The sequence below is a fragment of the Orbicella faveolata genome, unplaced genomic scaffold, assembly GCF_042242905.1.
Source record: "Orbicella faveolata isolate gen_17 unplaced genomic scaffold, um_ofav_v1 contig_48, whole genome shotgun sequence".
Taxonomy (NCBI): domain Eukaryota; kingdom Metazoa; phylum Cnidaria; class Anthozoa; order Scleractinia; family Merulinidae; genus Orbicella; species Orbicella faveolata.
In genome coordinates, this window is record NW_028301578.1 from 14,785,489 (window position 1) to 14,802,231 (window position 16,743).

Here is a 16,743-nt window from a genome sequence, read left to right on the forward strand (position 1 = left end):
CGGGCCAAAGACATTGACGATAAAAACAGACTACAGTCTAACATGATTAAACCAGACGTCATAGGGACAAGGTGCAACGACCATATTATAAAGGCCGCGTTCGTATTACAGTACAGAGGCAAAGATTGTTTTTATTCTGCGTGAATCGTGCGTAACATAGCAGTGTCCTTTTTGTGGTGGTGTCTGCATGAAGAGATTCGATCTTATCTATCATCTCTGAATCGATCCATATTCAGTTATTCTTTTCTCTCTTATTAACTGATACATTCCTACCAATACTGTGGGAGACGCGCGAGCGGTGGCCTAATGGTTAGCGCGAAGCCGCTGGACTCCGGATCGAGCGGTTTCGGCTCGAGCCCGGGCTAAGGTCGTTTTGTTGTGTCCTTAGCTTGGTTTGAAAGGGTACCCACAGAGTTAACGCTTGGGCTAACTAATGCAGGCCGGCATGGCCTTATGGGCCACTGGGCTTGAACGCAGACAGGAGCCATGCCTTTTATACGGCAGTTATCGTTACTTATAATGCTGCACTCATTTTCCACTATAACACTCTCCATTGGCTTTCATTTTGCTATTCGTTTTCTAAAGTTTAGAGGACTACGTCTAGCCGATGACGTGACCTACAGAAGAGAAAGATCTAGAGACAAGGATAATTAATGTATCGTGGTTTCCGAGGAAAGCAATATTTATACCGTTTTGTCTATGAACGTAATTTGAAATAGAAGATTCCCGCGGTTTTCGTTACTTAAAATCGGTCATTGGAAAAAAGAAAGTGGGGTAAAAACAAGCTTTCTTCTCTATAAACTGTCGTGGTTGATTTCAAAGACCAAAATCGTCATTAACATTAGAACTGGCAGCTTAACGCAGATGCTTTTTGCGTCACCGCTGACTGGTTTGACCTCGATCGTTGGCTCAATGGCGGGACGAGCACTGCTGAATATGGCTCCTTGACTTTTTTGTGAAGTCCAGGATGTCGTCACTGAAGTCCAGGATGTCAGCGCTTTCTCAAATGACATAGAATTCTGTATCATTGAAACTGTCGACGTCATAGTAATCTCGGATGTGTCATCTGGTTTACGTGTCGCGTTGTTTGACACAACAGTCCGCGTGACGTTCACGCGTGTTTCCACGATCCCGAAGTTCGTGGGTGTTACAGACGTTTTACTGTACTGAAATGTCTTGTTATTACACAGATCCCCAGTACAGCATTCAATTGAGCAACTGTTGATGAATCCGTAGAAGTTGTCGCAAATCAATGTTTCCAGAAATGAGCATTTTGCTAAAACGGAGCAGTTTTTTAACACCTCTGTTCGTCTCCCAATAATGGGGTAGTCCATAATTCTTTTCACGGTGTAACACGAGTCATACACTTGCTCTCCGTTACTGGGACACTCAATTTTTGTTGTACTGCTCTCGCATTTTGTGTCGATGAGTCCTTCGCAAGAAAAACACCTTAAAGACCATGCTGGAAAAAGAATCAATGGAAATAGTTAATGGCTTAGCTTCTCACACTGATCTTGACAGCTTCCAGTGGCTTTGTACATGACAGATCAATGGTCGAGAATAGACCGTATTCGTATTCTTGGATTGGAACTAGCTTGCAACTGAGGCTAAATGTAGGGAGCCTTTTCAAATGCAAATGACAGAAATATCTCTTTATGATCTTCCCCCGCATGAGCCTCAATTGCAAGCTAGTTCCAGTCCAATACCGAGAATACGAATATAGCCTATTTGCACAGGATTGGACAGTTGAAAGTAGTTGTCTCAAACATGGGGGCTTAAAGTCCAGAGTGCATGTGTCACTCAAAAGAAACTGGGCATTATCAAATAGAATCAAGGCTTTTAGCTGGTTGGGATATGCTCTCAGTACGAGTTCCAGTGTAAATTACGTTCGAGCTTTACAATGTTATCTGATGTGTAGTAGCCACCTTTAAAAGTCACCGCGCCTAGACAAAAGATAAATTTGATATCAATCAATTATTTCGGTTTAGATATCGTTGCCCATATCCTGCGATACCCGTGCATAAATAATACGAAGCTGGTGTTATGGTTAATTTTGTAGCGTTTGAGTTCTGAACCCTGGTTATATATGCCGGCTAATACTGATGAAGAATTAAATTAATAAAAGATAAATCAAAAAAGGCAAACTGCAGCATCCTTTCAGAAAAAATATGGAGCATATTACAATTGCATGACGTTTTCAAAATGGGTTTCACCTGTTGTGGTTTTCGTTTAAGTAGTGGTAAAATCTTTTTGACTGAGGTGATTTATAAAGAAACCGCCAGCTAAACAACACTTAACATGAAAAAATTTCCTGTTTAATATAAAAACCGTTCGAATTCAGTATCTTTTCACAGTTTATTTTGTTGGATTACTTTTGATCGATCAGGCGTTCAGACTTCAACGACTGGTCCACTGATCATGAGAACACTGCCGCCTGACAAAGGAATATTCGACCGATTAATTCAGGCGCCTTTAGCTTTTAGTCAGTTCTAACCTGATATTACTGATTAGCTTTGCCAAAAAGACGTTCTCGAAAATAACAAACCATACACTCTTGCACAGTTTTATCCAGGTGGAAATTCCTTTTTGGTAGTTGATAGACCAATTAAATATCCATCTTGAGGTGATTACTAGAATTTATAATTTGAGCGATCAAGTGAAATTAAAACTCGCTGAAGATTAGGGCGTCACTCAAAACACAAACTACAGTATATTTTATTTCTTCGTGTTGACTGAAGAATTAAGGTACAAGCCGTAATAAATGGTGTGTTGTGCTCAATAGATTTAAGAGTGCAGCTAATGAAATTCGACATGGTGTATAAGATAAACAGCTACCAGACAAGTCTCTTTTTAAATTATCGCTGAATTAGAACTAGAAGTAAAAAGTGAAGGAAGAAAATAAGTTCGTTCTTCGAGATGTTCGCTGATAAACGTACTTGCGGCTGATTTTTCCTTTTTAACCAGGATGCTGGAATGATTGATGTTTGAATCCAGGAAGAGTGAATTCAGCTTTGATTCTGATGTGCGGGAAATTTGGTTTTTCAAAATATAAAAACAGATCAGAAATTTCACGTTCAAAATTTTGGCTTACGCTGCCAGATGGCATTGCGATATGATACACGTAAATTAGGCGGATCCGTCGAGAAATAACCATTCGGCGAGATCGATGATCTTGATATAAAAAACAACCAAGTTAAACGAAGAACTCGACAGAACTGCGTAGTTCCCTTTCAATGGAAATAGTCGACTCTGTTTTCTTTTTAAACCGTTATTGTTACCAACGGTTGCGAAAGAAGTAGGAAGTTTTGGTACAGGAACAAGATTACGGTCTTATAACACGTAAAACTAATTATAACTGAAGAAAGAGTGTAATCTAAGAGATCCCTTTGTAACAATGGAAATTATTAGAAGGAAATAACTGCTTCGGTAAACACTTATGTCGCTTTCACATGATTGATAAAAATTATATGCAAGATCGCCACGTTCTGTGCCTTTCAGTGTGATTTTTTTTAGGCGCAAACTTTATTTCGAGCAACTTTGAAACTAAAATCGTCTTGACGGTTTTAGCAACAAATAAAGCAGTCAAAAGCGACGTAACAGTCTTCAAAGCTGGCTGACAAACAAGCTTGCCGAGTTTAAGGCCTCTTCAAAATGGAAGCTTAAGTCAAAGTATACCATTATTACATTACACCAAAAAAGCTAACTTTGTTATCAAAAGTTGTGTATTAACCTACGAAAACGCGAGGTTTGTTACAGGAGATGAAATATTGTGCCCGAATTGGCGCTAAGTTTTCGCAAACTAAACTATACAAAGGATAGACTTCATAATTTCTGAGGTTGACTGGGCATGCTTCAAATCCCATATCAGAATAACAAAGCGGTTTGATATCGCGTTGATAATTAGAGACTCAGCTTACCTAAGTTGGATAGCCAAACGCAACAACATAAGCTCACGAAAACGTCCTTCCAAAGTCGTGCCATTGTAGGGTTCCTGTACTAAATTCGTGTTTCAGCGCTTTCAGGCTGTTTTATCAACAAACCGCCCATATGTCAAGAGGGCATGTTTGACGTAACACACTTGATTTTTCATTAAATAAGTCCTAGATTTGAGTTGACATTTGTATAATTACATAATAAGTGAAAAAGGTTTGCTGGTGATTACAAACAGCATTTCATACAATGTGATTCCGGAAGACGTCATGGATTAACGATTGTAATTTCTTACGTAAGGCTCAAGGTATAAAACTAGCGTCTTAATCAAGGCGCGTCAACTGCCAACTAAGTGAAACATCGAAAAATAGGGAAGCTTAATTTTTGTTATGTTTAGTTTTCGCTAAATAAACTGCGGCGTATTTGGTAGCATAGATTTCGGGTAGTTTGGCAATATGAGTTTCACGTCTTTTCATCCAATTATAGTACTTGTCACGAAGGCGCATTGACACTGTTATAGGAAAGTTGGCCTATTCGGCAGTCAGCCGTAATGGCGTCGGAGACCAGAATCCTGGTCGAGGGGAAACTGGAAACATTTTCGTCCCCAGCCTCCCACGGCCAATTAACCGAGGGTCTCCATTGCTAAGTTGTCGACTAGTTTACCGGTACCTATATTCCAAAAGAAGTCTTTTCAGTGCATAGTAATTTTCTTACGGAAATATGTTTGATTTGCAGGACAACAAGAGTGCTTAGCTTGTAAAACTTATCAGTTTCAAAGTGAAATGTTGCGCACCAGGACTTGTCGTAAAACTTGGAAATGGATTATTTTTTGTACCATAAAACCAGCAACTGAGCCGAGGTGATGTCTTCAAGCGAGAAAATGTAGCCTTCTTACCTTTCCCCAACACTGGAATGAGTTTTAAGTTTAGAAGCTTTTAGACTTGTAATTTAATGACAGCTTGCAAACATTACAACTGTCAGTAATTCCACAAACCCCTAAGCAATATTTCTTATATTCTCTTTTACTACCCATTTTACACAACTGTTAGCTTCATTAAAAGCTTTTCATTCGAATTGAACGTCGAATCTTTTTTCCAATGAGTTATAGACACATATCCAAATTTGTTTTCTCAACTAAGATTAATGAAATGTACCATGAACCGGCCGCGGTATACAAACCGAAACTTTTTCAAAGCACCGTTAAAATTTCAATCTCCCTGTTTAATTACATCTCTTGCTAACTTCCCTCATTTTTCTGGTTCTGTTTAATAAATAGACATCTTTTAATAATTATGACATATTTATACCAGCTGGAACGTTCGCTTACCAGCATGAATATTCATATCGAAGGACTAACCTCAACCACTGATCATTTCTACCAAATCACGCGTTCATCTTCAACAAAGTACAAAATCTCGAATACCCCACACTGAAGGACCACACTGAAGCCTCTAATTAGGCTCATTTAGGAAATCCCTCAGAGCCTATGCCTCTCAACCAAACCACTTTTTCAACGATGATAAAAGAACGAAAATCAGCGAAAAACGAAAGACCTGGGATGCTTTCCATTATGCCCAAGATTCCGGAAATTTCGATCGCAAGTCAAGTGGAAGGGCCCGTTTCGGTTCTTTTCGACCGGAATATTCGGGACCCCCTATGGGGGTGGTCCACTGGCTTTGACTGGTCGGACCGGTCCGACCTAAATTTGCCGTTCCATGCAGTTTTTGGTAAGCCGGTTCATTGCCCTTCTTCTCTGCACTTATGTAGGGAATTCGGAAAAAGGAAAAAAAAAATGGGTAGAGCCATTCCTCTTAGTCATTCCATTACCTCGGGTATTCCCACTGGTCTAGCTTTGCGAACCTATTCCCAGACCCTCTCCTAACTACGTCACTACCCCTACGTCATTTTTGGCGTCAACCGCGCGAATCTGCGAAAATCTTCACTGATGGTTCGAAACATCATCGAAAATAAGCTAAAAACTAGCAGGTCAGTATATATTATTACATTTTACATTGATTATTGAACACAGTTTATTCTTATCTTATTTACTCAGGGCATTTCAACCAACGTTCGCTTTTTTTACCCTTCAAACCCAAACCTATTTTTACGTGTAGGACATGTAGTACGCTAGCATTTATCCGTTCGATTTCATTAATGTTACAAATAAAGCGCTTCTAAAGATTTTCCTTTTTTCAATTTGTTTGCCCTCGTTTGGCTTACTTTACTTTCTTTCACTAACATAGTCTCAGCGGGAGTCTCAAGATAAAAGTTAGAACAGGTTAGAAGCATGTGGCGCAGTTGTGCAATGTCCCCCTCCCCCCCCCCCCGATTCATTGCTACTAGGAGCGTAGGCTTTTGTACATTATGCTTTTATTTTCCCACTAAATTGCTCCACCTTAATGCTCCATTTTTCCCACTAAAATGCTCGGTCTTCCCAAAAAGTCACTAAAATGCTTGGTTAATGCTCATACGTAGGGTTTCTTAAATTTTAATAATTTTAACGTTTTAACACAGTTAACAGCTCAAGGTGCTTAAAAAAAAACATATATGTAGTATAACGCAACGTTTTCAATAGTTTTAATACACCAAAAGATAATTCTCTGAATGATCTTTTAATTTGATTTAACTGCTGCTGACCTCTCCTCAGTCTCCACTCAGCTGTATTAGGGTGGCATTTTGAATTTTTTTCAATTTCAAATTAAGTCCTCATTTTGTTGTAAAAATAATTTTTATTTATTTTCTGGATGTGGAAAACAATTAATTTTCCAAGAAAATGCCACTAAAATGCTTGAATAATGCTTGATGCTTTTGCCTCACTAAAATGCTCGAAAAATGCCAGCATAATGTACAAAAGCCTATAGGAGCTTTGGTGTTGATGCATCCTTCTTCCAATCACTTGGCCGGAGGTTACGGATACTCCTTGTTATGTCTCTCTCTCTTTCTTTAACTCTTTCATGTTTTTGTTTGCTCTATAATTTAGAGAAAAAACAGCACTACAAAACCAAATATTAACAAAATTATGCACTTATTTATTTCATTATTCTTTCCTATACCTGTAACTATTTTATTTTATGCCTGTTCCAAAACCTGAAACTAACCCGTAGGAAACTGTTAACACCTTCACAAAGTCTAAAATTACCCCAGAGACACTGCTTAGAAGCCTTTTTGACTCCACCCCCTCCCCCCAAAAAATAACTAAGTATCCCAAGAAGATTCTCAAAAACCTTAAACTAACCTCAAGGAAACTAATCGTTTCTTTCCAAGAGTCAAAAACCATCCACAACGACACTGTTTGTCACCCCAAAACACCAAGAATTAATCAGGGAAACCTTTTGCCCTTCCCCAATCACAAAAACACCCAGTGACTCAAGGAAACCTTTTCCTCTGCCCCAGACCTTGTCTTTCTCAAAGACCTTATTTTAACCTCAAGGAAACTGTTTGTCCTCCTGTAAAACCTAAAACTAACCCCAAGGGGCCTTTTCCTTTCCTCAACCCTATAACTAACCCCAAGGACACTTTTTGTCCTTTAATGGCCCCAATTACTCCTTCCTCAAGATGAAAAACTAACCCCAAAGACACTGCCTCCCCTGGGATAAAACATTAAGACCTAACTCCAGGGAGCTATAAGAACCAGAGGTGGAGGTCACTGCATTGCAGTTTTGTTCCTTTGTTCCCTCAAACACCTATAATGCCACAAAGGTTGCTAGGGAATCTACTGATTATTTAATTACACATATTTCTTTTCTCAAAAATTATAGAAATTATTTTTTATTTGAAGGACCTTTTATCAGCCTCATAAAAACCACATGCAGTATAGTCTTGGTTCAACTGCTCGCAGCATCCCTATCATTTCTCAAGTTGGCAAATTATGGAAGCTTCATCTTTCCTTCTTGCTGCTCTGCTGACTCTGTATGTGATGCCAACAGGTGAGTTCTCAAGGTTATTAGATTAAAATGTTTGATCGCTAAAAATCAATTACACTGCAATTAATAGTTGTATCGATTGCAAAAGGGGTCTGTAAGGCTTTTCAATGTTGTAGCTTACCTGCCTGGTAAATAAAGATCTTTGGCAGGGCTGTGCTCTAGTTCTTAAGTGCCTGGGTGACACAGGTGACTAACATTTGCCTTTGGGCAACTAGAAAAACTTACTTTTTTCAAGACACATAAGCTCAAGTGCTGGACATCCAGGATTCCAGTTGGTTATGGACCTTGGGCTCTTCATAATTTTTCTTAGACCACTGTCAGCCCAATATTATGTTCAAGGATCTTTTCGAGAATCTTTACAAGGTCTTTGAACATTCTTTCCAAGATCCTCAAAGATCCTTAATATTCTTGCCAGGATCTGTAAGCCCGTACGAAACGAGCAGATCTGCAGCAGATCTGCAACAGATCTGTTTTGACAAAAACAGATCAACTGCAGACTAATTTATCGTCTGCAGAGTCTGTTTTCAGTCTGCTGCAGACGTTAAGTTTGAATACTCTTCACTATTTTAAGACTGCAGACGAAAAACAGACTAACAACAGATCTGCAGATGATCTGCAACACGTTGAAGTCCAAAAACGGGATCGATAGGCCATTCATTGTAGCGTGACTTCGGTATAAAGCTTAGTTCGATCAGTCATGACTGGTTCGTTTTGAGATGAATAAAATAGTTCGATTCTACGAATAAAAAGATAGTCGAACATTGAAAATGCGTAAGTAAGAGGCATAAATGGTTAGCCACTTACGTACAACGAGTTAGTAAATCAAATGTTACGTCAATTGAACACTTAAATTAAATGATAAATACACTTTCGACCTTAATTTGTTCTTATTATATAGGAATTAGACACATATCTGACACATTCTCTCAATAAAATTTAAGAGCAGTGCAGGGCACATTGGTGTTAAATTCCCAGTTCCAAACGCTCAGGGAAAAACATTTCATCGATCGACATATCAGTGTTGATAGAACAACGATACAAAAGTTGAAGTCAACACGTGAATGAATCATGAAAAGTGGAATAAGATGGTTAAATTTCTGTACTATGATTATTTTTCTTATACCTACAACAGCTTCAAAACATAAGGAGACGTTCTTAAGATCTTGACGTCTACTACGCCCCGGAAATGGCAAAGGTGAAATACATCACGTTTCAAACCATCAGTATCTCACAAGAATGAGTCAGTAACGCAGACCCTGATTTGCATAACCGGGTGACCTAAGTGGCGTGTTTGTTAGTGACAAGAAATGTGATGCCTCAATATTTGGGGGCATAAACATGTAAGTATATCGCAGCCATGAAGAAAATGAAATAAACGTACAAATTATCTTTACCTTTATTTGCTGTTCTCGACAAAGAGACAAAACCACAAGTGAAATCTCATCGGCCGCTGCGAATGTGACAGATTCTCCTGGCTGATACCCGACACCTGTCACACTTGAAACGTCCAATAAGAGTAGGAGATGTTGCTAACACTGATATTCCTTTCAGTTGAAGTGTCACATTCAATGTTTGCGCGCAAACAAGACTGTCTGTAAGAAATTGCTTTTTGACATAAAAAGATGGCTTTTGCTATGGTTCTTTGGACGGAAGAAGATTTATATAGCGTCGCAAGTGCTTCGCAAATACATTACGCCGGAGACATCGAGGGCTTAGATGCCATGGTTGACTGGGAGGAGGGAAAGAAAGGAAGGAAGACCGGTAAAAATACTCCCTACCCAGAGAAAATTATTAGGACTGGAGGTTGGTAGTTTTTCAACTGTTTTAAGACCTCTTTTAATGTAACATTCCAGTTTACTAAACTCTGATGATCGATCAAAAAACAGGGTAATTATCAGAGGTGAACAGCAAATTAAATCGAGAAACAATTTTATTCACAGCATTCGTCCCGAAATCGTATTAACTAAGTTTGGAGTAACGGTGACGCAATTTACAGATTTTTACTGTTTGAGCAGATTTACGTGCACATTGCACATATGTAGCTGTAGTTAATAGTAACAAGTAAAGACCAGTTCAGGAGGCTTGGAACATTTAAATGGGTAGTTTTTGAAGCGAACAGGCAATCCAGCCATGCAATTTCTTAAGTAGAATAAATTAATTTTGGCAAGCAAAATAGAGGTAAATGTGACTTTATGAAGCCTGTGAGCTTTATTCTGTTGCTTCCTATAGATATTTATGTACAAAATATAAAATTTCTGGAAACAAACTGGAGTAGGACTGAGTGGCACTTTAGTTATGTAGTCAACTTACACAAGAAGGTCGACAATTTTGGGGTTTTATTCTGTACCTAAAACTATTCAACTCTTTTGTAGACTTTTCACAAGGCAGCGGAAACTAACTCCAACTCGGTAGGTTCAACAATCGATTTAATGACCAATTTAGTATAATAATTACAATCAAACCATCTAGTAGTATTAGTAGTACAATCAAACTAGTTATATACGCACAGGCTAGTATTAAGCAGTTCTGTTCGATTTTAATTTAATGATTAGGTTCGAGAACTTGCCGTCTGGTAATCAAGATGAGAGCAAAAAATACTACGTTGCAGGCCCTGGGAAACAAGAACTTGTGCCAGGATCTGGAATCTACATATCCTCAGCTAAACTTAACTCCATTCACAGTCAATGCGATAAAGTCCCCAAGAAGTTATACTTGCTGTTAATTGAAGCCTTCTTCAGTGAGGAGACTCTGGCAACAAGTCTTGCCCATGGCTCCCGAACACAGACAAGCAAAGCGGGTGTGTTTAGTAAGGCTCTGAATCAAGATGTGGTGAAGACTTTACAGGGTAAGGGCATCATGCAGCAACCTGTAGAAACATACGCACACAAACACACATGATCAGAGATGATGTGTCGGATTTTTGTAATCATATTGGTATAATTGCGATAATAATAAGCGACTACTTTTAAAAGTAATACTTCCATGTAGTTTACCAATATATTTTTATTTTTTATAGCGTATGTTGGAAGGTTTGCCACTCTCAATGAACTGGAGTTTTCCGTGTCCCAGATGAACCGCATTTTAACAAACAAAGTTGGAACAGCCAAAAGAAAAAACTCAGGGAGCACAGATAAGCTGTAATTAAATAAGAATAGAAAGTTCTACTAAAGTACATGTATTTTTGTGACCGTGACCGTCTCTACGAAATGAAAACAGCTGACAGTTTTTCTCTCAGTATCAGTATAATATAACAATATGTATCCAAGTTATTTATTTGTTCCTTTGGCGTGAAAAGGGCAAAATTGCTTTTACACTGATGAGAAGCTAAATGCTTAAATCATCGATAAAACTCCCTCAGTAGTTTTTTTCATTTTGGTGCGAACAAAAAACAGATGTCAAGATAATTCTTCACTCAGTAACTTGCAGTGCTCAAATTGCCGCGTGACATACTTATTGTATTTTGGACTTAAAAAATGAAGAAAACATTTTGCGAGAATAAGGGCTTATTGAAGCAATAGAAGAAGTTGTTAAACGGAAAAAAATGTAGTTTTTTTGATAATGCGATCGAACAGTGTAAACAAACGAGTATTAGTTGAGCGAAGAGAATGAAACATTTTGTCGAATCACTAAAAATATTTACAAAGAGTTAGTAATTTCTCACAGCATGGATTAAACTCATGTTTAGTTTATGTTTAGAGCAGTGTGTGAATCAAGTTATTTGCAGGTGTATTATGTTTATTCCGAGTATTTGGATGTGTGCTGTTGAACACACGAAATCTACAACGCTTGACAGTAAACTCATTTATTGAGAATACTGTATGTCTTGAAAAATCTGGATTTACTCACTGCAGTGACTTAGAAACCAACCTTATCAAAAGGTCACACTAAAAGTAACATTTGATCATTGGTCGCATATCGTGAATAATCTTTTGACTGGTCTGTAAAAATTGCCAAGTTGGCTTTAGGTTTTACTTCTGTTGCTACCTACTAGAATACAATGCATTATCTAAACTTGTTACAAATGTGTAAGCGTACTTACTCAGTATGCGATAACAGTGCGGGTCAAGATTCCGTCAGTGTTCCGTAAACTCTTGGTAGCGACCTCTCTTAATTACAGTCTTCGCTCGCCCCTCATGTGCTGGAATATTAGTGACACATGTTCGAAACAAGCCGTTCAGGGATCGAAGGTTAGTGCACCATAGACTTATGGCCACAGTAGAATGCTGCACCGTGAACCGAGTACCTAATGAACGAATATTTTTTATATCTGTTGATATATGTAAGTAAGCTACGAAGCGAATGAAAAAATCGATACATAAGGTGAACAAAAACACAATAAGCGGTCGCTGTTGTGCATTATTCATGTACTCTATGACTTACCTCTTTCGTTCCTTTAAAATGCCCTCATGTCAAGCAGGTGCCAAGCGCAGACGAGAAGGAAATGAATCTCACTCAATATCCAGTTTACTCGATGTCGTTTCTGTAAATAACCTGCCAAGCGAACCACAAAAAGAACGCGAAGCCTAGCCTGCGAGCAAGCTCCCTTGTTGCTCGCAGGCTACATGAAGCCTAGATTTTTTGAAAGGAGTGGTTGCTACCCGAGGTATTTTTATTCATTTGGAAGACGTTGAAAATGTCACGCTAAGAAAATACTTTAAATTCCTGGTAGTGGTATTATTTGCTTTATCTGTCAACATTAATTGTTCACTTTTGATGAATAACAGACCGACCTCCTCTGTCTATCTTTTAAATAAACATTGTTTCATTGGTGCATTTTGTGGCCTTTTGGTTAACATGATAGGCTGATTTCGTCTGCAGAGCGTCTGCAAATTTGCAGACGTATTGCAGATCATCCCTGCAGACGCTCTGCAGACATTCTGCAGATATTCTACAGACATTCTGCAGACATTCTGCAGATGATCTGCAGATAATCTGTAGATCATCTGTACATTGTCTGCAGATCTGCTACAGATGTGCCAGCAGATCTGTAACAGACTATAAACAGATCTGCTCGTTTCGTACGGGAGGATCTTCCAGTATCTATAATGCAGGATCTTCAAGGATCTTTGAAGATCTTGGAGGATCCTTGCAAATTCAAATTCCTAGAAAAAGCGAATTTTCTACTACCCAAAAACATGGATTGAAGACCATGGAAGCTCTAATGTGTAGCTCTAGAAAATATCCATACTCCCCCATGGAAGGGATTTTTTATAAGACTCCCCCACCCCTCTGGAAATTCCAATTAAGCTTCACACATTTGTTTACATTTTTTTGTCGTACAGAACCCCCTCACCCCCAGGAAATTCAAATCCCTTCTGTGGGCAGAGTAATTGGATATTAAATTCTGGAACTGCACAACAGGACCTCTGGGATGCAGTGGAATGAAAATTGATGTTATTCTATATCAACCTCTTCTCTTTGTGGCATTTTATTTTTCTTGTCCAACAGTTTGATTTTTACAGTGGCCCTAAAGTTGTTTCATCTATAGCTAGTAATATCAGAAAGAACAAAGCATGATGACAGTTGACATTGCAAAATGTTACATTTTGTGATGTCTTCCATGAACAAAAATCCTAGCGTAACAAAACCCCTGGGGTTGTGCGACCTTGGCACCTTTTTTGGCGATGGCAATTTTGTAACTTTTTTTTTTGTCTGGAAATTTGGTAATTTTTTTTTTCTGAACTATGAAACTGATTATAGGGCAGGGCTGAAATAGGGCAGAAAATTTTTGGTCAAATCTGATTTTCATTGGGACAGTGAAAATTGCAACCTTTGGTCTGACAAAAGGGTAATAGACCACATGACCCCACGCAATTTTTTTTCTGGGAGTAACCACCTGGATACGAACTAGTTTACTTTTGCATTATTGACATTTTTGATGTTTTAAGAGGATGCAATAATTTAGGTTTTATCAATTTTGCATCCTGCCACTAATTTTAGTTAAATCCTGCCGTCCCACCCAACTCAGAATGTTTATCATCACACATCCAGCCTTCAATTTAAAAACTTAGGGTTCACATGTCTAACCTGCCAAAATGAGCAATTCTGCTCCCACCAAAGTATTTTTATAACATAACTAAAGCAAAGCGCGCGCTCTGAATGGTTAATTTAGCGTCTACTATTTGCCCATGGGTGTACGCTGCTGACATGTGTGCTAATGTTTACAAAGCAAATCTTTTGACAGACATTGTTTCCAAAGTAATTATGGCTGACATCCTTCTCCCAGAAATGCGAAATTGTCTTCACAGTTGTCTGAAGATGAAACTTTATCGAGTTACTGGTGTACAGTCGGTTGTCATGAATGAATTTTTGCGCACTTGTTTTCTCTTGTCATATAAGACTACACGAACATTTTTTTGTGATGTAGCTCAATAAAAGGACTTCTGTTGTTCCAATGTCTCAATGTTATGTTATAAAACAAATGGTAAACGCCATAGCGTGCACTATTGAATTATGGATGCACTTGGGAGGTTTGCTAAGCACTCAAGAAGCTAGGGTTGCACTCGGCTATCGCCTTGTGTGACTCTTACGCCTCTTTTGTGCTTAGCAACCTCCCACATGCATCCCTCACTCAATAGTGCACGCTATGGCGTTTACCATTTGTTGATTATCCTGCACCCGCCATTAAAATTTTTGTCGATCCACATCCTATTTGCTTGAATTGACAGCTCTGGCCACCATCAAATGCTATGAATGTGATAACACTCCTGAACACCCAAATCCAAGCTCATGCAACAGGGAGCATGTCAAGAACATTACTTGCGATAAACCATTCTTTGATAGATGTATGACCATGACAGGCACTGTGACTGTCCCTGGTAATGGATCGTTGGACTTCAAGATAAAAAACTGCACTAGCAGCTTTATCTGCCTTCTGGCTGGCGTGGGCAGTAAATAAAACTATTGTAAGGCTGTATTATTATATATATTATCATTATCATTATCATTGTCATTATCATTATCATCATTATCATTATCATTATCATTATTATTATTATTATTATTTTTAAAGTAAAAGTGGTATCAGGAACAGCAACAAACAAAAACCAGTGTAACTTAAATGGGACTTTTGAATTCAAGTACAGTGACTTGAGATTTTCAGCCTAACCTTGCCTGTCTCTGCTACAAAGATTTACAAGTCCTGATGGAAATTAAAACTTCATTTGCTTTGTATCTTTACGTCATCCAAAATCTTCAATTCCAACCCAGCTTTTTTGAAGAAAAGCTATAGTTATTTACAGCAATGACCAGGTGCTATGCACCTTGTTGGCTATCTATCATCCTCTATCCAATGTGCACTCAAGAAATAAATGTTAATTATCATTATTATCATTTTATCATATCATTATCATTATCATTATCATTATTATTGTCATTGTCGTTGTCATTGTTATTTTTATTCTATATTGTCATTTTCATTTTCATTAATATTGTTGTCGCTGTTAATAACAATGACATTTTCTTTACAGTGTGCGAACTTTTAAATGGCACCACTGGAATGATGTCCAAATGCAAAATCGACTGCTGTGATGGTGATTTTTGCAATACAGACAATGCAGCTGTCCGTATCTCTGGTTTAGTAACAAGTTTTGTTGTCATTTTGCTGACTTTGTTCCTGAATGTGTTTCCAGGAGCTTAGTGGAGTGTACGAATGTCACATCACGTACTTTGTTTTGTTTCTAGTCTAAACTGAATACCAGGCCGTTGAAAGGCCAGAAAAGGAGTTTTTCACTTTTTTCATAATAATTTAAACAGTTATAACTGAATAAATGTTTCAAAATAGTCATTTCCTTTTGATTTTTCAATACAGTTGTATCAATGTTCTTGTGTGGAAAACCAGCAGCGAGTTAGTGGATTGTACAAAAAAAAATTAATAATAACAATAAAAAAAAAAATAAAATAAAATTAAAAAAAAAAAGACAAAGAAAGAAAACACCTAACTTACCATATGTTATTTAATACTCCTTTTATACCATGCAATTCCCGGGGGAAGGGATTAGCAATAATGCGTACGTTTCAAGGTATAAAACTAATGTCTAACGTACTTAATGAAAATAAGACGCGGCACTGAAACCCCAGGGGTGGGGAACTCCCATATGAAAAGGCGGGGGTGCTCGCCGGAAATTTTGAAAAGAATCCCGAAAAATGGGGTATCAATTCAGTGGTATCATTTTCATAATTTTTAATAACCATAAAGACGATTATATATGAAACAAAATTTAAATCAGTTGATTGTTAAATATCTTCTTACATATTTTTTCGGCCCAATACCCTAAAGAAAATAGAATTTGAAATAGAAATTTAAAGTAAAAAAAAAAACGAAACAAATAGAATAATGATTCAAATAGAAATTTGAAATAAGTCGCGGAAGAAAAACACTGCCTGAGCGTGACAGTTTCAGTGAAAGCCGCTTTCAAAGCGGTGACGATGGATCGAACTATACACCCTCCTTTTGTTCTTTACCAAAGTCTTTAATTTGGAAACACTTGTTCAAATTCAAACACGAAAGATCAGTACAGTTTGAAAGCCATTCAGTTTTTCACAGTGCTCACGCAAATATCGCCCCTCTCGCGAAATACCCTGGTCTGCGGAATTACCACCGAAAAAACATTTACGACCTAGCGACTGACACCGGTGTTCTTATTACTGTTGATTTTCGTTTGTGTAAACATCAATTGCGCGGCCGAGAGTCTTATTTGACCCTGTGATCTGGCATAGTGGTTTAGGTCAGTGACGGAGTTGAGTCACTGTGAGCTACCGTGATAGATAGCTTGCTACGCAGGCTAGCTTGTGCTCCAACGTGAGCCTGCTCGCAGGCTAGCCAGTAGGGGACAAACAATGTCTGAACAATGACTTACAACCCCCTGCTGCCTGGCATAGGGAGCTGTCA

The 16,743-nt window shown here is 38.2% G+C and overlaps 3 protein-coding genes and 1 long non-coding RNA gene across 4 annotated transcripts; 2 read left to right on the top strand and 2 right to left on the bottom strand.

Moving 5' to 3' along the window:
* Nucleotides 1–105: 105 nt before the first annotated feature.
* Nucleotides 106–4,096, bottom strand: LOC110044928 (uncharacterized). The gene is made up of 2 exons (XM_020750502.2): nt 3,918–4,096; nt 106–1,462 (listed from the first exon to the last, which is right to left on the bottom strand). The coding sequence occupies exons 1-2, from the start codon at nt 3,979–3,981 to the stop codon at nt 795–797; spliced, it is 732 nt and encodes a 243-aa protein (XP_020606161.1). The 5' UTR covers nt 3,982–4,096; the 3' UTR covers nt 106–794.
* A 1,160-nt stretch (nt 4,097–5,256) lies between these two features.
* On the top strand, nt 5,257–15,758 carry LOC149096663 (uncharacterized). The gene is made up of 4 exons (XM_089281005.1): nt 5,257–5,916; nt 7,709–7,856; nt 14,522–14,743; nt 15,323–15,758. The coding sequence occupies exons 2-4, from the start codon at nt 7,799–7,801 to the stop codon at nt 15,490–15,492; spliced, it is 450 nt and encodes a 149-aa protein (XP_089137131.1). The 5' UTR covers nt 5,257–5,916; nt 7,709–7,798; the 3' UTR covers nt 15,493–15,758.
* LOC110060581 (nucleus accumbens-associated protein 2-like) lies at nt 10,398–11,548 on the top strand. The gene is made up of 2 exons (XM_089281006.1): nt 10,398–10,698; nt 10,870–11,548. Exons 1-2 carry the CDS (start codon nt 10,398–10,400, stop codon nt 10,992–10,994), a joined length of 426 nt encoding a protein of 141 aa, XP_089137132.1. The 3' UTR covers nt 10,995–11,548.
* On the bottom strand, nt 10,609–12,421 carry LOC149096664 (uncharacterized). Its single transcript, XR_016204517.1, has 3 exons — nt 12,234–12,421; nt 11,893–12,096; nt 10,609–10,719 (listed from the first exon to the last, which is right to left on the bottom strand). It is a non-coding gene; the product is annotated as an uncharacterized LOC149096664 (long non-coding RNA).
* Nucleotides 15,759–16,743: the final 985 nt, after the last annotated feature.